Source organism: Pan paniscus, chromosome 3, assembly GCF_029289425.2.
Source record: "Pan paniscus chromosome 3, NHGRI_mPanPan1-v2.0_pri, whole genome shotgun sequence".
In the NCBI taxonomy this organism is placed as follows: domain Eukaryota; kingdom Metazoa; phylum Chordata; class Mammalia; order Primates; family Hominidae; genus Pan; species Pan paniscus.
The window spans coordinates 91,839,475-91,861,574 of NC_073252.2; the positions used below are offsets into that span (position 1 = coordinate 91,839,475).

Sequence of the window (22,100 nt, forward strand, 5' to 3'; positions counted from 1 at the left end):
CTTAGCCCTGGAAATAGCCCTAGAAATCCATCCATAGCAACCAAGACTGCATTGTTACTGGTAAGTGGGCTGTGACAACCCCTGGTAGGGTCAGTATTACTAAGAGTCTCATTGGTGATGAATTGAGACAGAATGCAGGAGGAAGGGGACGTAAAGGGTTTATGCAGTATCTCTACTATTTCAGACATATGACAATAATAGTTGTTGTAAAAGACTGCAGAAATGATAGATTGCTTTTGAGTATCATGGATACACCACTGAGGGAAAATAGTGGACTCAAGTCAGCCAATCACCAACTCAGGACATGATGTTAAATTCAGAAAATCTCTATGACACCTGTATCTACCACAATCAGAGGGCAGCACAGACTGAAAACAAAGCCTGATTGTGAGAGTAGCAAAATTGCAAAGATTTACTACACAGCCTTGGCAAATGTATTGTGCTAAACTCAAGACCCAGATAGAGAAGAAATGGGAACATGATGACCAAAATGGAAACATCTGAGTGGATGCACCTGAATCTCTATATTCTGCTGAACCATCTAGGACTCTTAAAGTGACTCACTCTTTGGTATTCAAGATTAGCAAATTTCCCTTGCCTAGTGACCATGCAGAGAATTCGTGTGAGTAAGATGCCTCACAAGATAATAGTTGTCTTCATCAAGATTCACCTCACCTTTCTGATAGTTTATAGGCATAATGCTAGCTCCAATCTTAGCATGGCCCACCTGCAGAAGTGCCATTCTATTTTGGAAGCAAAACCATTATTCACCAAAAATTCTGCAACATTTAGCTGTTACATTCTGAGACGAACCTAGAGTATAGATTCCTTAGAATGGATCTTGAGGTGGGTGACTGAGGAAAAGGGTATCAGTTAAGACTGGAAAAGGCAGTTTACTAGTTGCTGTGGTTTGGATATTTGACCCTTCCTAATTTCACATTGAAATTTGACCCTCAGTATTGGAGGCGGGGCCTAATTTTAGGCGTTTGTATCGTGGGAGCAGATCCCCCATGAATTGTTTGTTACCAACCTCGTAGTAAAGAGTGAGTTCTTGCTCTATTAGTTCTGGAGATTTCCCTTAGAGCTAGCTGTTAAAAGGAATTTGGCACCTCCCCACGCCCACTTCCTTTCCCATCATGTGACCTCTGAATGCTCGCTCCTCTTCCTTTTCCAGCAAAAGAGGAAGAAGCCTAAAGCTCTCACCAGAAGCTGATGTTGGCACCATGCTTCTTGTACAGCCTGAAGAACTGTGAGCCAAATAAACCTCTTTTCTTTATAAATTACCCAGCCTCAGACATTCCTTTGTAGCAATGCAAACAGACTAAGACAATAGTGTAGAGGAACGCACCCATAACTCAGGATCTCATGTTCAAGAAGTCCTAATATTATACTCGAATGGATTTCCTAAATTTGGGAAAAGTATTAACCTATAGTAAATGAGGTAGAAATGCCAGAACAGCCTTATCAAATTTTTGAGAAAAGAGGGGGAAAGGCTTAGGCAGGAGTTATGCTTGAATGGATTTAATGCTTAAGACCAGAGACCCCATCAGCTGGCTGACCATTTCCCAGGAGATCCCAGAGGACATTCCCTTCACTAATTTGAAAGACAGAGTGAGAGTATGAGGACACTGGCCTTGTTGAGAGACTCGGTGAATCTGTCCTTGTTAGGCTGAGGTGTATCGTCACGAAAGCTGCCATGAAATAAGCCAATCAATGTCATTGAGATGATAGGATTCTGGGATAGTAGAAACTAGGTGGTGTCACTTTACTGTCAGCAGAAAAGTGAATGTAATTACTGTATTGGGAAGCAAAGCCAGAATGGAAATCAGAGACCCTAACTCCCAAGGATCTGTGGCAATAGTTTCCAGGGGCACAATAGATAGGTATATGGTATTCTGAATAACGGAACCCCTCCAAAGATGTCCACATTTTAATCCTCTAGAACCTGTGAATATGTTACTTTACATGGCAAAGGGGACTTGTAGATGTGATTAAATTAAGAATCTTGAGATGAGGAGATTATCCTGGATTAGCTGGGTGTGCTCAGATAATCACAAAGATCTTTGTAAGGGAGAGGAGGCAGGAGTCAGAGAAGGAGCTATGGCAACAGAAACAGAGCTGAGAGAGAGACAGAGAGAGAGAGAGATCTGAAGATGCTAACCTGCTGGTGTTGAATATAGAGAAAGAGGATGAGTCAAGAAATGCAAGCAACCTGCGGAAGCTGGCAAAGGCAAGGAAATGGATTCTCCCTGGAGGCTGCCCTGCTGACCCCTTGATTTTCGTCTAGGGAAACTGTTTTCAAACCTCTAACTTCCCAGAACACTAAGGTAAAAAACTTTATGTGTTTTTGAGCAACTACGTTTGTAATAGTTTGTGGTGATGGTTTATTTTATTTGTCATCTTGGCTAGGCTATAACACTCAGTTATTCAATCAAACATTAATCCAGGTGTTACTGTGGAAGTATTTTATAGGTGTGGTTAATATCTACAATCGATCAGTTGACTTTAAGTAAGAAAGGTTACCCGCAATAATATAGGTGGACCACGTCAAATGAGTTGAAGGCCTGAAGAGCAAAAATTGAGGTTTCCCAGAGAAGACATTGTGCCTCAAACCTGTGGCATTAACTTCTGCCTGAGTTTCCAGCCTGGTGGCCCACCCTGTGGATTTTGGATTCACTAGCCTCCAAAATCACATGAGCCAATTCCTTAAAATAAATAAATATATTAAAAATCTCCTATTAGTTCTCTTTTCCTGGATAACTCTGACCAAAACATTTGTTTCAGTACCAGTAGGAAGCAAATGCAGGTAGCTAACCAAGGTATTGAATGATCTATATAAACAGAAAGGACCAAAAGCAGGTAGGACAAATAGCCATCACAAAAACTATTAACTAATCTTTTTTTCTACTTTCTGCACCTGAGCGAGTTTGAACCAATTAATGCAAGGGATGCCAGGTTACCTTGAGGACTCCTCCAATCCTTTTGCAAATGGACCTACAAATAGTTGCCAGAATATGCTTGGGAAATTAAAAAAACCCACAAATATTAATTTTTTAAAATACAGGGTATGAGCTGACACTGATAGCAGAAGAAGCAAAATGCCATCATGGATCTTTTGCTACAATGAGAGCATGTGAAGATCAGGTGATAAATAGGCTCCTGCCCAAGTTCATCTGACAGGGGTCCAATGGGCACAAAGGTAATGGTCACTTTTCCAGTCCTTAAGTGTATCACTTAGATGGATATGCTTAGGAGTTGTCAGAAACCTCACATTTCCTCCCTAACCCTTGAATTAAAAACTATAGTGGCAGAAAAAGCCAAGTGACAGTGTCTGAAAGTGTACCTCCTCCAAGATACTAAGTCAGAAAAATATCACATACTAGATGAAACTACAGAGTATCATTCTCGAAGTATGTGTGCCAGTAAAAGATACAGGAATAGGGTGATCTCCATTATGTGCCTATTTAATTTGCTAGTCTGACACCTGCAAAAAATCAGTTGGATCATGGCAGATGACAATAGACTACTGGGAACTGAACTAAGTGGCCTCACCCTTGTATCTCTTACTAGCCTAATTATAAATAAACTACTTAAATGAAAGTGCCCCTGTAGTACAATCCAATACTCTGGTCTTGTAAACCAGAAATGGAGAATCGTCTCCCCAGGGCAACTCAGGGAAAAAAGCATCCCGCTTCACTGTCAATACCAAAAGCTGAAATTCTAGTTAAACTATTCCCTGAATTCTTTCTCAGCGCACATTTTAGCTACCCAATCTTGGCTGCCGGGCTACTGCTACATTTATTATGTAGTTACTGATCTGGTGAGTTTATCAGAAAGGCTGATTAGAAGCAGTTCACATTCACTTGGAATGAGCAACAGCATACATTCATGATCTTGAAAAGGGGTATGCTAACATTCCTTCACAATATAGTTCTTGTTATAAAGGGATCTTTGCCATCTGGACCTTCTGCAGAACATCTGCACAACACCATTTTGATTAGACCTAGGGAGGAGAAAGAAGCTTTATAAGAAATGCCCTTGTGAGGCATATGTGGGCCCAGGGGGTGTGTGGAGACAAAGTGGCTTCATCTTGAATGCAAATCCACCATGCTGTCTTCTCATTAGCCCCAGACACCCTGATGCATCCCAATTCCTACTGTATTTACTGTTCCTAGTGTAAGAACATGTCAACCTTGATGTTATTATGCAAATTATGGGCTATGACCCACATAGTATTCTTGCCTGTTCTACCTTTGATTGTCTTGCTGGAGCACCTATACCCCTTCCACATGGTATATAAGCCCTGAGTCTGGAAAGTAAAGGTGTAATCTACCTGTATAGTGACCACCCAATATCACGTTTCTGTCTGTAAGTCCCCCAGCAAAGCATTCCTTACCAACAAACTACATTCATCTGCCTCCTTGTTCAATTTCCCAGCTCCTTCAGCATTTTGGGGGCTGCTTTGCCTATACGGCCCTCTCATGGAACAGGGTCAGGGATTTACCTTACAAAGACCAAGATTCAGCCAAATTGGTGATGTTTCAAGAATTCCATGAGTTTGTGAAATGCTAAAACACACCCAAAGAAATGGGCAACTTGTTACTCCTTGCATCTATGCCATGAAGAAAGGTATAATGCCTGGTAATCCTCTTTGGATTTTGGAAATAACACATGCCATATTTAGAAATACAGCTCTGACTCCTTTATCAATTGACTCAGATGGCAAATAGTTTTGAGTGGGGCTTTGCAACAGATTTAAGCTGTGGAACAAGCATCCCTGCCATTTAGGTCATATGATTCAGTAAATTCCATGATGCTAGAAGCACTTGAGATGATACATAAGAATGCCGTGTACAATCTTCTGAAAGCCCCCATAGAAGAATCACAGCAAAGACCACCAAGGGCATGCAGCAAGCTGTACTATCTGTAGCAGAGAACTATTCAGCATTCTGAAAGTAGATTCTGTCACGCTACGGGACTTAAATAGAGACTGAACTCCCAACCAAGGAATATTAAGTGACTGTGAAACTGAGGCTAGTTACTTTTATCCTGATATTACATCAAGTCATAACTTTGTGGAGGGAGGCACAATAGGAATTCATCATATTGTGAAAATGGTACATTCTGGATCAGATCAAAGCAGGTTCAGAGAACATAAGTAAGTTACACATGCTAGTGTCCCAGACCTTTACATTACTTACTTAGTTTCATCAATGCCTCATATTTAGTGAGCTAGTAGAGAAGAAATAGCAAATGGAGAAGGAAAATCTCAGTCTTGGTTCATGGATAGGGTGACTTAATATGTTTGCAAGATGAAAATAAGCCTCTGTTGCACTACAGCCTGTCTCAGAGGACGCCTTGGAAAACAGTGTTAAGGGGAAGTCCTGCATGGTTCACTCTGTCATCAGCTCTGTATGAAGAGAGAAATGGTCTGAGGTAAGAACACAAATAAATTCCTGGGCAGTGGCTGGTTAATCATGGACTTGTAAGGAGCAAGACTGGAAGAGTGGGGTCTAGAAGATATGAGGAAGAATCATGTAGAGGGATCCATAGAAGTGAATACAAAATATGCAGATCTTTTTGTCTCCTATCAATATCCCCTGGAGACCATCTACCACCGAACAGCCAAGTGGTAAAGATGATTCAGCCAGTGAAAGTCAGCGAGTTTCTTTCCTCAGCAACCCCAGTGCTTGCACAAGGGGCCCATGAACAGAATAGCCTCACTGGCAGAGATGGAGGGAGACAGAGGAGAAACAAATATTAAATAAATAATCACACAGATAATTGTTGGTAATGATTTTCAATACTAAGGAAACAAATATAAGGTCTAGGTGGAGTATTCCAAAATGGTTGGGAGCAAAAGTGTTTTGGATTTTGATTTTTTTCTGATTTTGGAATATTTGCATATAATGATATATCTTGGGGATGAGATCCAAGTCCAAACACAAAATTCATTTATTTCAAATGCACCCACACGCATAGCCTCAAAGTAATTGTATACAATATTTTAAATAATTTTGCACATAGAGGAAAGTTTAGACTGCATTTTGACTGCAACCCATCACATGAGGTCAGGTGTGGAACTTTGCACTTGTGGTGTCATCTTGGCTCCCAAAAAATTTGCAACTTTGGAAGATTTTGGATTTTTTGGATTTAGGATGCTCAATCTGTATCATAAAACATGTAAAACAGGAACAATCCTATTTTGGGAAACCAGGGAATGCTTTCCTGAGGAAATACAACTTTAAAGTTGAGCAGATGATAACTAGATAAGAAAGGGACAGGCAAGACCAAAAAAACTATAGCATTTGTGTGAAAGCCCTGAGGTGGGAAGATGCTTGGTAATATGAGCAAGTAAAGAAGACCGATGTGCCTAGAAGACCATGAAAGAGTAGAAGAGTGGTGGAGGTGAGACAGAAGAGATAAATGAACATGCCTGGTCTTGTCTGATCTCAGAAGCTAAGCAGGTTTGGGCCTGGTTAGTACTTGAATAGGAGACAGAAGACATAAGGACCACTGTGAAGGGATCCTTTGTTGCCATTGCTGTTCTTGCTGTTGCTGCTGCTGCTGTTCTAATTGTTGTTTGTGGGTTCACCTTTCCTGAGCTACCTGTTTTTCAACTTTCAGTTCTTACTTCCTCAGGGAAACATTAGTGATGCTCCAAATTAGTGTTGTTTATTGATGTTTGTGCTTATTTTAAGAGCAGTGAAAATCATTGAAAAAGGACTGGGCTAGAGATAAGAATTTGGTATTGATTGGAATATAGATGACATATATGGATTAAGAGGAAATTAGAGCATGGTACCAAGCCTAGTAAGGGAAAAGTCTCCTTAAGAGACATCAAGAAGGAACAACCTGAGAAGTAGGGAGAACTAACAAAGAATATGGTATTCCCAAGTCAAGAGAAAAGATAGATTTGAAAAGAATGTGTTCAACTATGTCAAAAGTTGAAGAGCAGGTCAATTAATATATAGCCTAAGAAAATGTCTGTTTGATTTAGCAACATTTGTATTTACACCAACAGAAATTAGCAAATGCCACAAATCCTGGCTTGATTTATTGTTTTATTGATTGTCTAGTCTTAAGAAAGCGATAGAGAAAATATTAATAATGCAGACTAAACTGAAAAGTATATCAAAGTCTGTAGCCATTACATGAATAGCACAAAAGATTGAGCACGTATTCTTCCAGTATTTGAAAACTATTATCCTACTCAGCAAAGAAGTTGCACATGTCATTGATTCTCAAATGAATTCTGACAAACAGCTTCATTGTCACTTCACTTTCATCTTACTCATTAACCACAAATGAAAAATACCAACCAACATTCATGTGGGAACTACATTTGTTCATCAGTTGCAATCATTGATTAGTTAGGGATACAAGAATTGCAAAAATCAATGAAATCAAGGATTCTGTGAGAATCTGTTAGATCTAGAGGATTTCCAATAACAAATTTTGAATATTTTATTGTTATTTACAAACTGCCATGCATTCTCTATATCGATAAAATGCTTAATAGATTTATATAGTTATAATACATGTGCACTTTTTCCAAAGAGTAAATTATTATGCATTTACCGGCATATCACTATCCTTAGCCATCAGTAATGACCATTAGATAAATGCTCAGGATATACTTATATAAATTTAAAACAAATTCACAAATATGACTTTGAAATAAAGAGATATCACAAAAATGGAAGGAAAGAAAATACAATGGAAATTAACTACCATAATATGGTTTCTGTGGAGAGTGTAAATGGCAGACTTATGAATAAAGTTTTGGAACACATGCGATTTGAAGTTCTTGCAGGAACAGAAAAGTCTGAATTTTTTCTTCACTTGTGGTTCACCAAATTCTGCTACCTTTATCTTACTTGACTGAACATGTTTCCCCACCTCAGTAAAATAAAGAGGAATTAAATTTTGCAAAAGGAACAGAGAAATTGATGTAAAACAAAGGGATATTTTGGTAGTTTTAACCTACGTCCACAAACGGTTTTATATTCTTTCCTTCCCTTCTGGGCCTAATTACCCTTTCTGAGTGCAGACTTGACTTAGTAACACAACTCTAATGATTAGAATATGGCAGAAATGATAGAGTGTAACTTCCAAGTATAGATCTAAATGATATTGTGACTTGTGTCTTTCTCCCTTGAATCACTTGCTCTGGGGTAGAGATTCACATGGAGAGAAACTGAGGCCTCCTACCAACAGGCAACACTAACTTTCCAATCCAGGTGAATGAGCCATTGTGAAAGTTGATCCTCCAGTCCCAGCCAAGCCTTCAGATGACTATAGCCCCAGCTGACATCTTGACAGCAACCTCACGAGAGATCCTAAACCAGGGCCACCGAGCCAAGCAGCTTCAGGATCTCTGATCCTCATAAACTGTAATATAATAATTATGTATTGTTTTAAGGACTATGGAGGAAATTTTTTATGTAACGATAGATAACTAATACCTATAGTATAAAATTATGAAGATGTTTACATTTCTTGGGGGTCAATTAATCTTAGATACGTTTAGGAACTATAATAAATGTGACTTTGAACTTCTCTAACAAGCTGTTAGTGTAGTAATAGACTCAAACACCTTGTCTTCACCTCCTTGCTGAAGGATAGATGGTAATTTAATGAATCCCTCCCAGAGAAGGACACATGGGAAGAATTACTAGAGGAGGTAGCATTTGACCTAGATCTCGAAATTTCAATTACATTTTAGCAGACAGGACTGGATAATAGGTATTTGGATTCGTGTACTGGTGGTGACAGAAAATACATGTTTTAAGAACTATAAAGTAGCTGAATAGAGCACAGGGAAACTTTCAGAGCAATGTTTCACAAACTGGGGCATGCCTAACAATCCCTAGGGGTGCTTATTTAAAATACATGACTGGGCCTCATTCACAAAGTTGACTTGGTGGAATTGTAGGGGCCCAGGAATTTACCTTCTTAGTGAAAATCCCAAGTGATTATCATGTAGGTAGATGGTCATTGGATCACAATTTAAGAACCACTGTGTTAATGGAATAACACAATTTCAGTCTAGAAACATAAGTTAGGACCATGTCACAGGTGTTTAAATGTTGAACTAAGCTATGTGGTTGAAATGATAAACAGTGAGATGCTACAGGATTTTTGAATAGTTTTTATTGTGAAAATTTTTATGTACAAGTAGTACTAACAGTAAGGAATCTTTACACCACCATATCCATCAATTATCAAGATTTTTCTCTATTTGCCTTACTATTCCTTTTTCATATTATTAATATTGCTGATAAAGTACTTTAAAGCAAATCGTAGACTTCATGTTATTTCACCTCTATTTGCTTCTGTACGTATCTCTAGCTTGCTAGACAATCACATTGTTTTTATAGTACCTAAAACAATTAATAATAACTCATTGGTATCATCTAATGCTGAGTTCAAATTTATCTTTTATAATTTTTTAAAAAATTCTTTCATTGTTGGCTTGTTTGAACCCAAATCCAAACAAGGTCCACACATTGCATTAGATGCTGTATCTAAAGATTATCCTAATCAAGATGGGTCCCTCCTCATTTCCCATTTTTCTTCATGTCACAGCCTTACTGATACTGAACACTAGTTCTACAGAATGTTTCACAATATAGGTTTGTTTTTTGTATTCTTGTGGTATCATCTAACTTAATATGATGTCCTCCATATTTCCTGTAAGCAGGAGGTTATCTCAAAGTCTTAATAAAACTCAGGTTTACTTTCTTTTTTTAAGGAATACTTCATAGGGGACTATGTAGTGTATAATCCATGAAAGCAAGAAGCACGTCATATCAGGGTCTCCCACTCCAAACGATGCTAAAATTGATCCGTGATTTCAAGGAGTGACAGATTGAGTCCTTCATTATAAAATTCCTCAAAATACTTTGATCTATTGTTTCATTTATTCTTAATCATTGCCTCAATAAAATTTTCATTAGGAGATGCAAAATGTTGATTTTTCTAAAGCTCTTATTTCTTCTCCTTTTATTATATGGAATTACTCTAAAATATTCTTCTGTCATTACTAAAGCTACTTGATTACTCTGAAATCCTTCATATAGGAATGATAGGATAAATGCTCAATTATTTCCCACTGTTAAGGCTACAACAAATGGTTAAAAAAACACTTTTTTTGGTTTTTGCTTGTTTGTTAATATCTGTGACACGATGAGAAACTGCTTAGGATAATTCATCTTGACCTGGAAATTCTTATTTAAAATAACCTATAAGAGAACACACTTCAAATTAATTTTCAATTTATTTACACCTCTTGGGAAATATTGCAGTTCTTTAATTGGAATAGTCCTTAAAATCTGAGATTTCTTAAAGCCATTGGATATATACTGTACCATGGCTGGGTGGAGCAAAATTTAACTTAAAGTTTCAGCAGTAACTACAGGCCTCAAAACACTAGAGATAATGCTTGGATTGACTTGAACTAGTAACTCTAGGCATCTAAAGAGCAAAGTAAATATGCCTGTTTGGTTTCTAGTGTTTTCACTTTTTATTCTGAAACAATCTCAAACTAACAAAAAAGTTGTAAGTACAGTACAAAGGACCTTTTTCACAAAATCATTATAGCGTAAGCCGCCCATTTTTTCTGCATACTTTGAGTATTCCCTGAAAAGGAGGACATTCTCTGATGTAACCAAAATATAACAATCAAAATGAGGAAATTAACTTGTTACCATCTATTTCCCAGACACCAATTTTGTCAATTGTTTCAATGATGTTCTTTATTAGAAAAGGACCTAGTTTAGAATCAGGCATCAGATGTATTATCCTTCTCTTTATCCACCTCTACCCTGGAATAGTTCCTTGGTTCACCTTGGAATAGAGACTTGATTTGTCTTTCACAATCTTGACACTTTTAAAGATTACAGGCTGGTTATTTTCTAGACTTTCTTTATGGATTGGTTTGGTGTTTTCTCTCAATTGGCTTCAGGATATGCATCTTTGGCAGGAATATCATAGAAGTAATAATACATTCTCTGCATCCTAACAGAAGGCATATAAATTAAACTTGTTCTGTCTCATTACTGGTGATGTTAACTTTGATCACTTGATAAAGTTGGTGTCTGCTATACATCTCCATGGTAGAGTCAATTTTATTTTACTTGCAATCAATAAATATTTTGTAACTAATAATTATTTCTCAAACCTTCAGGCATTTATTTATTCTGTCTAAGATTCATGGATTTCTTTATTTCTCAGGAAGATAATCTGTCACTGTCATTACTTATTTTGATACTCAAATTGTCCTACAGGTTGTTAGCGGAAGCTGCTTCAAGCAAGCTTCTATAGTATTTTGACATGTCTCCATCATTCTTTGAACACTTCCTTATTTCTGAGAAAACAAGAGGTTTTTGTTATCTTGTGTTTTTTCTGCTCCATCCCTGAAATCAAATGATTTTTCCAAGAACCCTGGCTCTTTTTAGTGCAGAACATTATTGAGAAACTGAAATCTGGGAGCTAGATATGTTCAATTGCTAATCTCAGGCACTGAGACACTGAGAGTGAAAAGAACTAGGAAATACATAGGTACACACACACACACACACACACACACACACACAGGCATGACATTTATATATATTTATTTCTATATCATCTATTCATATATATTAAAAACTAGAAACTCATATTCAAACCTCTAATTCAAATCTATCACCACAGCTTCCTCCATTTCCATATTTGCAACTCCCTTCTCTGACAGTGAGAAATCTATTCTCGTTCTCCTCAAATATTTACTTTTTTGCATTCATCCTTCTGTATGTAACTAATCTGGCTGCCCACACACACTAGAAGCTCTCTCTGCTTAAACTGTAATACCTCAGGCTGTGCTGCTGCTGCCATCATCCAGCTCCCACAGATACTCAATTTGTTGTTGATATGATCTGGCCCTATGTCCCCATCCAGATCTCACCTTGAATTGTAATCCCCATAATCCCCACGTGTCAAGGGCAGCCCCAGGTGGAGGTAATTGGATCACGGGGACAGTTTCCCCCATGCTGTTCTCGTGATAATGAATGAGTCTCATGAGATCTGATAGTTTTATAAGTGCCTGGCATTTCCCCTGCTTGCACTTACTCCATCCTGCCCCCCTGTGAAGAAGGTGCCTGCTTCGCCCTTGCCTTCCACCATGATTGTAGGTTTCCTGAGGCCTCCCCAGCAATGTGAAACTCTGAGTCATTTAAACCTCCTTCCTTTATAAATTACTCAGACTCAGGTATTTCTTCAAAGCAGTGTGAGAAGGAACTAATACAGGTGTTTTGACATCCTATGACACACACTGTCCTTAAGGATGTCCTGATCACACTATTCAGACTCCAACCCCATGCTCAAGGCCCTGTGCCCCCTTCCCCGGTTCAGATGACAAGCTTCCTCAGCTCTGCCTAATGGGGGAGAAAGAAGAGAAGAAAAAGGGAGGGAGGGAGGAGAAGAATAGGTCCCTACTTATTTTAAGGGCCAAATAAATACATTTCACCATAAACTACCAAAACTCTTACTGTCCCTCACATTACTGGAACATTCTAATTTACTCACCTAAAAATTGACGTTTGCTTCAAAAAAGTAATAATACTAAAGGTTATATGTAACCCTGGCATATTAGGACCAATATTCTATATATTCAGCAAATATTTCACTACAGCCCATAAAACTGTTGAAACTCAAAGGAAAGTGAATATTGTGTAGTTATACAATCAAATGTTAAGCACAAAGTTTGGATGATGCAAGCTCAAGGAAAATTTGGGCATCCTACACATTTGGTAGTGACATTATGTGAAAGAATTTCGGGATTAATTTTCAGCTGATAGAGTTGGAAAAAAAAGTGGACGTATAGGGAAAAAAATGCAATATAGACAACCGATACTACCAGGCACTAGCTGCTTACACTGCCATACATATATAGATGACAGTTAATTGTCTCTCTGAAAGTTCTACTTAAGCATCTACAGCTACTAGCAATTATTTTCTCAAGAAGCACATTTTATATGGTAGTACTATTTATAGTAACAGCATTATTAGTCGATTTCAATAACACCCAGTTCAATCACCAAACGGAGAATTTTCTGCCCCCCCCCAAAAAAAAAATACATTAGATGGCCTTTTCTTTTTCTTTGTTCTCATGGATGGTTTTCAGATTAGGTTTGTTTTTTGTTGTTGCTTTTATGTGTCTTTAACATTTATTTCAGCAGAGCCCAAACATTCACACAAGAATAAAGCTCTGAAGTTTCTGGCACGTAAGATACGCCCAAGACTATTCCTAGACACCAGCAAACAGACGAAGTTGAAGAAGAAACAGGTGAAGAATAATGTCTTAAACATCATTTTAGCACCCTATTCTGCCATTCTGTATCTTTATAGGATATGTCCAGTCCAGTCCCAGAAAATCTACTGGCCAAGGAGTTCTAGATGACAGGTTAGATCAAGCCCCGGCAAATGTTTGCGAAAACAACATCCAACTGCCTCTGGACATTGCAAAGACATATTCCAGGGAGCTATCTCTTGGGCTCTTTTTTAACATCTCTCCTAGAGGATGAGACTCCTTTCGGGATTACAGCCACTGGGAAAGTAAAAGCAACAGTAGCATCAACAGGTTGCATCGCACTCCCGCGCCCCAGGGGCGGTGCAGGAGAGCGCCCGGAGCCAGAGCCAGGGCGCGCTGGGCGCAAGCTGGGGCGCGCCCAGGGCCAAGGAGCTTCTTATTGGCTCTTTGCTGTGAATAGACTAGGCCGAGGCTAATAGGACCGGAGGGGGCGTTCACCTGGGAATTGGCCTCCCCGCCTTGCCAAGGACCTCCCTGATTGTATGGGGCGGAGGGCGGTGGGGGTGGGGGCTGGAAAGGGGAAGCCCACCCTAACTAAACGGAGGGGCGGGAGGAGGTTAAACTGAGGAAGCCACGAGCCCGCAGTAAAGAGAGGGCGATCGAGGCAAAAGGGTAGGTAACTTGGGACTTCTGTGCCTTGAAAGTGTTAAGGATTGCAGGGAATGCAGGCGCCTTTCATTTTACTTTGGGCACCCTCCCCTGGCTGGGCATTTAATGAGGAGTCCTACTGTGTGTGTTGAAACTCTGCATAATACCGTAAAATATTCTGGCCCTAAATTACACTCAACGGAGAGATTTAGGCAGATTACAATCCTAATTGGCCGCAGGGTGCTGGGGAAAGGGGACAGAGAGAATTGGGGGATCTGGAATTTGGTGTGCTATCACTACACCGCAGCTCTATTTTCCATTAAGAAAAAGATCATATGACGAAGTCGAACTAAGAGATCTGAAGTAAAAAATGAAAAGATGGAGCAAAAGTAAGAAACATACTCTGAGACGAGTGGGTTTTCCCCCTTTATTCCAACAGCAATCTTAAATGATGGACGTCATGTAGCAGTTATATATCTATGAACATGCATGAGAGATTTATAAATACCTGCATACATAAATACAAACATCCTATTATACATGAGAAATCGTAAATGCTTGGGCATCAGAAGTGGGAGCTGTGATCCTAGCTTGGGGGCAGCACAGGGTAGGCGGCCTTCTCTCTGCTTTGAGTGGCTTCTGGGCGCCTGGCGCGTCCAGAATCGCCCAGAGCCGCCCGCGGTCGTGCACATCTGACCCGAGTCAGCTTGGGCACCAGCCGAGAGCCGGCTCCGCACCGCTCCCGCACCCCAGCCGCCGGGGTGGTGACACACACCGGAGTCGAATTACAGCCCTGCAATTAACATATGAATCTGATGAATTTAAAAGAAGGAAAAAAAAAAAAAACCTGAGCAGGCTCGGGAGTCCTCTGCACACAAGAACTTTTCTCGGGGTGTAAAAACTCTTTGATTGGCTGCTCGCACGCGCCTGCCCGCGCCCTCCATTGGCTGAGAAGACACGCGACCGGCGCGAGGAGGGGGTTGGGAGAGGAGCGGGGGGAGACTGAGTGGCGCGTGCCGCTTTTTAAAGGGGCGCAGCGCCTTCAGCAACCGGAGAAGCATAGTTGCACGCGACCTGGTGTGTGATCTCCGAGTGGGTGGGGGAGGGTCGAGGAAGGAAAAAAAAAATAAGACGTTGCAGAAGAGACCCGGAAAGGGCCTTTTTTTTTGGTTGAGCTGGTGTCCCAGTGCTGCCTCCGATCCTGAGCCTCCGAGCTTTGCAGTGCAATGTCCCGCCTGCTGCATGCAGAAGAGTGGGCTGAAGTGAAGGAGTTGGGAGACCACCATCGCCAGCCCCAGCCGCATCATCTCCCGCAACCGCCGCCGCCGCCGCCGCCGCAGCCACCTGCAACTTTGCAGGCGAGAGAGCATCCCGTCTACCCGCCTGAGCTGTCCCTCCTGGACAGCACCGACCCACGCGCCTGGCTGGCTCCCACTTTGCAGGGCATCTGCACGGCACGCGCCGCCCAGTATTTGCTACATTCCCCGGAGCTGGGTGCCTCAGAGGCCGCTGCGCCCCGGGACGAGGTGGACGGCCGGGGGGAGCTGGTAAGGAGGAGCAGCGGCGGTGCCAGCAGCAGCAAGAGCCCCGGGCCGGTGAAAGTGCGGGAACAGCTGTGCAAGCTGAAAGGCGGGGTGGTGGTAGACGAGCTGGGCTGCAGCCGCCAACGGGCCCCTTCCAGCAAACAGGTGAATGGGGTGCAGAAGCAGAGACGGCTAGCAGCCAACGCCAGGGAGCGGCGCAGGATGCATGGGCTGAACCACGCCTTCGACCAGCTGCGCAATGTTATCCCGTCGTTCAACAACGACAAGAAGCTGTCCAAATATGAGACCCTGCAGATGGCCCAAATCTACATCAACGCCTTGTCCGAGCTGCTACAAACGCCCAGCGGAGGGGAACAGCCACCGCCGCCTCCAGCCTCCTGCAAAAGCGACCACCACCACCTTCGCACCGCGGCCTCCTATGAAGGGGGCGCGGGCAACGCGACCGCAGCTGGGGCTCAGCAGGCTTCCGGAGGGAGCCAGCGGCCGACCCCGCCCGGGAGTTGCCGGACTCGCTTCTCAGCTCCAGCTTCTGCGGGAGGGTACTCGGTGCAGCTGGACGCTCTGCACTTCTCGACTTTCGAGGACAGCGCCCTGACAGCGATGATGGCGCAAAAGAATTTGTCTCCTTCTCTCCCCGGGAGCATCTTGCAGCCAGTGCAGGAGGAAAACAGCAAAACTTCGCCTCGGTCCCACAGAAGCGACGGGGAATTTTCCCCCCATTCCCATTACAGTGACTCGGATGAGGCAAGTTAGGAAGGTGACAGAAGCCTGAAAACTGAGACAGAAACAAAACTGCCCTTTCCCAGTGCGCGGGAAGCCCCGCGGTTAAAGATCCCCGCACCCTTTAATTTTTGCTCTGCGATGGTCGTTGTTTAGCAACGACTTGGCTTCAGATGGCAGCTACATTTGATGGTTTGCAAATGCCGCCGCTGTTCCAAACTTCCTACGGTCCATATTGTTTGATGAAAACTTTCTGTTAAAATTGTGTCCTTTCCGCCCACCTTCTGCTCCCCCTGTAGATAGATACGGTATAATTGTAGATACCCGTATATGGCATCATTATTCTAGTTCCCTGCTGCCAATACGCTGCTAAAACGTCGCATCTTCTCTGTCACTGGTTTGGGTTTAATTTATTTTACGCCCTGGGCATCCATCCTTGTGTGTTGCGCACTCAAGTGTGGGAGACTTAGTCTTCCGAAGTTGTTTTCCAAAATGCACAATGAAACGCAAAATTAGTGCTTCCAAAGTGGATAACTTTTGACTATGGAATTGTTAGAAAACAAGGAACTTTAAGGTTTATATATTGTATAAACATACCCAGTATGTGCATCCGATCGCGAGAACGTTGGCGTCTTTTAGGAAACTCGGCGCACGCACTTTATCAGCCGCTGCTGCGGTGGTGGCTCCAGGAGAAACTCAACTGCCAATTGCAGACCAGTTTTTTTTTTTTTTTAAACACAGCCACTTATAATTCTTAAGCTCTTTGCAAATGTTTGTTTAAAAAATGAAAAATTAAAAAAAATCTAGTAGTGTCAAAAGCATTTGGTCAATTTTATTTTGCTTTGTTAATATTAGAAAACTTATTTATTATTGTTTGCTACCATTTCTACTTATCTTGGTTCATTTTTTACGTTTTCTACTCGAGATCATTTTATTTTAATTTAGCAAAGCCAACTGCCATTGTTTAATGTATTTTGTTTTGCAAATGATTAAAATAAACGTGAAAAGAAGCCTTTTTGTCACTTATTCCATGAGTATAACTACTGAAAACAATTTTCAAATGAATGACTTTGAAGAATTTAGTTAAGTCTTCTATTCAATGTCATTTATGCGATCTTACAGTTTTGAAGAAAAATGTTGTAAACTTGGTGCCTTCAGGTAGTATCAAAACCCCTTCAAAGAAAAGCACTCAAGTCAATAATTAAATTGTGAGATAAAACTTCTTCCAAATTTGCAGCACAGTTTTGCCTCTTTGATGGCCAGGATCTTCCCAGTCTTCTTTACTCCTTGCCCCAACAACATCTGCAAGGGGGGGAGGCCATAAGTTTTAGGTTTGCTAGAACCTAGCCTGGAGTAGTTAACTTTACCAGGGTTAGCTATGTCCACTCATAAAACCTACTCAAGCTGAAAATTTTTCACATAGGTCAAGCGCAGTGCACACTGTCTCTGCCTCTCTCTCTCTCTCTCTCTCTCTCTCACTCTCTCTCTTTCTCTCTTCTGGGAGAAGAAGACCAGAAGAGACAAAGATGATAACAGAAAAAAACTTGAGGGAAAAAAGGAATGGGATTAATTGATTCAAAAATTAGAAGTGTGTAGTTGCCCTGGGAATTTGTTGACCTCCACTCATTTTTTTCTTTTCACACAATTCTGTTTCTCCCAATGTAGAAGCTAATGTCTGTCTTTATTTTGTCTTTCTAAATTAGCTTCTATGTAGAAAATATTCAACTACATTTCTGAGTCAATTGCATAAACTAAACGGTGCTGTCACTCTCACCTCAGGTGTTCTCACTAAGGAAACACCTATTCTGGGTCTCAGGATCATAGGTTTTGGAAAAGCTAATAGTCGTGTGTGTGCGTGTGTGTGTGTGTGTGTGTAGACAGTGAGAGAGAGAGAGAAGAAAGTGGAATTAAAAAAATAAATTTGGCAAACACGAGAGTAGGACTACTTATTAAACTAAATATTCGGCAACATTCCACTGGATAAACATCGTTGAATTTGAGACGCTGATTTTAAGCCAAGTCTTTTATCTTTTGAGGCCTCACTGGGATAACAAATTGCTGGGAAATGAAGCACCAAAAAGAGCAAGGGAAGGTTAGTATAATCACTCCTGCATCCTCTTCTCCTCCTAGCACCTTGAAAAGAGAAAAGCGCCAAAAAGAAAAGGAACGCGCCACAAACTGGGTTTGCAGAAAGAGTAATGCACTAGGGAGCGCAGGTTCTGGTCTCCTTAAGTAAGAAACTGCAGAACCAGCTTTTTACTGACCACCTGGGTATCTGTGGCTTTCAGCGGAAGCCGACCAAGAGATGCAGAGAACGTCCGCCAGCTCTCTGGGAGAAGCGAGCAGGCGGCTGGTGACACTTTCCAGGGCAGAAATAATGCACCTGTCCCTTAGATAACCTTTTGCACCCATCGAGTTTGCCGTGCTCACGATAAACATCAGGAATCTTCGGGCTGCTGAATAAATCAAGCGATTGCTTCTAACACATTTCCATTTCGCTCTCAATAAGCAGACCCAACAGGTATGGACATACAGCAATCTTGCGGGATGAGAGCACGCATATTTTTATAGTTATTTGCTTAGTGTGTTCGCATGCATGTGACAAGGACCTAGACTCATTTTACCTGTTATGAATCTGACTCAGAAAAGGACAGGAGGAAGGAAAAGGTGATTTCTTTTTTCCTCAAAGAAAATCTATGTTTCATTTTTCAAAACCATTTCTGTTCATTTTGTGTCAATCAAAGAGGAGAAAGACCTTGTCCAATGTTAATATTTTTCATTGTCTCATAGAAATTGCAAAACAGAAAGGACATCAGGAACATCTTCCTTCACATCTTTCATAAATGAGGAAACTGCTGTCCCTAATTTGCCCCCAAAATCACACAGCTACAAAGTGTCAATATCCAGAACTGATCTTAGTACTCCTGGCCGCTAGGTCAATGTTCTCATAATTTTTCTCTGAGGAAATCAATAGATAAGAGCTACAGCTATCTAAATGTTGGTGGGGAGGGGTTGTACCACCACAGTAGGTGGATATTTATACTTTTAAATATTAGTGGCATTATATAGGAATTGAAAATAACACCAGCTTCATTTAAGGACATTCTTTACATTTCTCCTCAAGAGAAAAACAACCATAACGGAATATCCGAAATACTATACTGATATAGTCTTTATAACAATACAGAATTGGAAATATTATAACACAGTTGATTGAAAAGGGGGGATAAATTTTACTAACCCATTAAGACATGCAAGAAAAGTCAAATCACTGTGGTAAATTGAGTGATCAAAGTTCAAATGAGAGCTTTAACCCCTTTTCTCTCCATTCTATTTCTTTCTTTTTTTATTGCTGGCATTTCTTTGAAAGAGATGTACAATCACATTTCCATTTTAAGGTTCTGCTATGGAGTTTGCATAACAAACGTTTGGCAGCTCGCTCTCTTACACTCCATTAACAAGCTGTAACATATAGCTGCAGGTTGCTATAATCTCATTAATATTTTGGAAACTTGAATATTGAGTATTTCTGAGTGCTCATTCCCCATATGCCAGACCACTTCTGCCATGCTGACTGGTTCCTTTCTCTCCATTATTAGCAATTAGCTTCTACCTTCCAAAGTCAGATCCAAGTATCCAAGATACTAGCAAAGGAATCAACTATGTGTGCAAGTTAAGCATGCTTAATATCACCCAAACAAACAAAGAGGCAGCATTTCTTAAAGTAATGAAGATAGATAAATCGGGTTAGTCCTTTGCGACACTGCTGGTGCTTTCTAGAGTTTTATATATTTTAAGCAGCTTGCTTTATATTCTGTCTTTGCCTCCCACCCCACCAGCACTTTTATTTGTGGAGGGTTTTGGCTCGCCACACTTTGGGAAACTTATTTGATTTCACGGAGAGCTGAAGGAAGATCATTTTTGGCAACAGACAAGTTTAAACACGATTTCTATGGGACATTGCTAACTGGGGGTCCAACTTGACCAGAAAAAAAGGGGGAGGTTAATTTCCTTAATCTTAACCAATGAATGACCAATATTTTCATAAGGCCTTTCTATTGATTTTAGAGTGTTGAACCAAGTAAGCAGAGTGCTTGAACCAAGTAAGAGGTCTTTTACCAAAAGATAGCTTGTAATATTTCTCTCCTTTGCCCATTTGAAAGTTCAAGAAAAATATTATCAAATTCGTCTTGCCAGTTACAAACTCGAATTAGAATTGGAAAGTAAAAGTAGCAGATGCACTTATCAATTACAATCTAGACTTGTCAGTTGCAATCTAGAAAAACCAGCAAGAGCTGCTCAGCGTTACAGATAACCAATCGTAGTTGAATTGCTTGCAGTTATTTTTGTGAGAAGGGTTAGGAGATGGAGGGAGAAGGATATAATAAAGGCATAAGTTTTTCTCGATGTTATTGACTCTACATTCACTAACCGCCCTCGCCCCTAGGCCAAGAAGAGTCCCAGACGCCGACAACTAAGGTTCCTCCCTTTCTCCTAATAGGCCCCTAAGGAGAAAGGGGAAACTGAGCGGAGAATGGGTTAAATCCTTGGAAGCAGGGGAGAGGCAGGGGAGGAGAGAAGTCGGAGGAGTATAAAGAAAAGGACAGGAACCAAGAAGCGTGGGGGTGGTTTGCCGTAATGTGAGTGTTTCTTAATTAGAGAACGGTTGACAATAGAGGGTCTGGCAGAGGCTCCTGGCCGCGGTGCGGAGCGTCTGGAGCGGAGCACGCGCTGTCAGCTGGTGAGCGCACTCTCCTTTCAGGCAGCTCCCCGGGGAGCTGTGCGGCCACATTTAACACCATCATCACCCCTCCCCGGCCTCCTCAACCTCGGCCTCCTCCTCGTCGACAGCCTTCCTTGGCCCCCCACCAGCAGAGCTCACAGTAGCGAGCGTCTCTCGCCGTCTCCCGCACTCGGCCGGGGCCCCTCTCCTCCCCCAGCTGCGCAGCGGGAGCCGCCACTGCCCACTGCACCTCCCAGCAACCAGCCCAGCACGCAAAGAAGCTGCGCAAAGTTAAAGCCAAGCAATGCCAAGGGGAGGGGAAGCTGGAGGCGGCAGAGGCGGCGGCGGGAGAGCTGTGGGGTTGTTCAGGAAAAGTTGGGCTGGGGGCTGAGGCACCTGAAACAGTGAACCAGAACTAGGTAGGAAGCAAGAGCATCCTCCTGCGCAAGCGGAGATGCAAACGCGCTCCTGAACCCATGCAACCGCCCGGCCCAGCGTCGGTATTTGAAGATCTACTTCTCTTTTCTAGCCAGAGATGCATTTCTTCACTCACTCTGTTAGTCTAAAGACTTTTTTTTTTTTTTTTTAATGCTAGTAAAATTCTCAGAGTTTAAACGAGAAGCCAACATATGGGCATTGTCTTCCACGTGTCGTTCCACGGGCGGGTGCCTGACTCTTCTTTCCTTGGCTCCTTAAGAAAAGTTAAGCATTTCAATACAAAGATTGTAGGCCTTTCTCTTCTCAGGATGCCTCTCCCTTTTCAGCTCTGCTTTCTCTGGTCCCAGACAAACAAATTAGGCTTTTGCTGCCTAATCTACAAGTAGGCCAGGCCCATTCTGCAAGTTCATACTTTTCCCCAGTGAAACCAGAAGGCTCCTCCACAGAGCTGAAAAACAAAGTGCTCTTCAATATAAGTATTTTTCACTATTGTTTTCAACTATTCTGATTAGTGAGTTAAGAGACATGATAAAGAAAACGCTGTTTGGATGTCCAGCAGGTTCACCACAGCTGCAAGGCCTAGATACTGTTAGGTTGATGAAGAAGGTGTGAGCTAGGATTTGGGGTCTTGGGATTTCTCAAGCCAAGAGATGTCATTACTCTTTTGGACCACTGGACATTTGTTTGTCATTTCTAGATACAGTTCTCCACAATTCCTCCCACCTTCCTGTCT

General features: G+C 41.6%; 1 protein-coding gene across 1 annotated transcript; it reads left to right on the top strand.

Moving 5' to 3' along the window:
* The first annotated feature begins 14,439 nt into the window (after nucleotides 1-14,439).
* Nucleotides 14,440-17,214, top strand: ATOH1 (atonal bHLH transcription factor 1). The gene has a single exon (XM_003829902.6). It carries the CDS (start codon nucleotides 15,169-15,171, stop codon nucleotides 16,237-16,239), a length of 1,071 nt encoding a protein of 356 aa, XP_003829950.1. The 5' UTR covers nucleotides 14,440-15,168; the 3' UTR covers nucleotides 16,240-17,214.
* The last annotated feature ends 4,886 nt before the right edge of the window (nucleotides 17,215-22,100 follow it).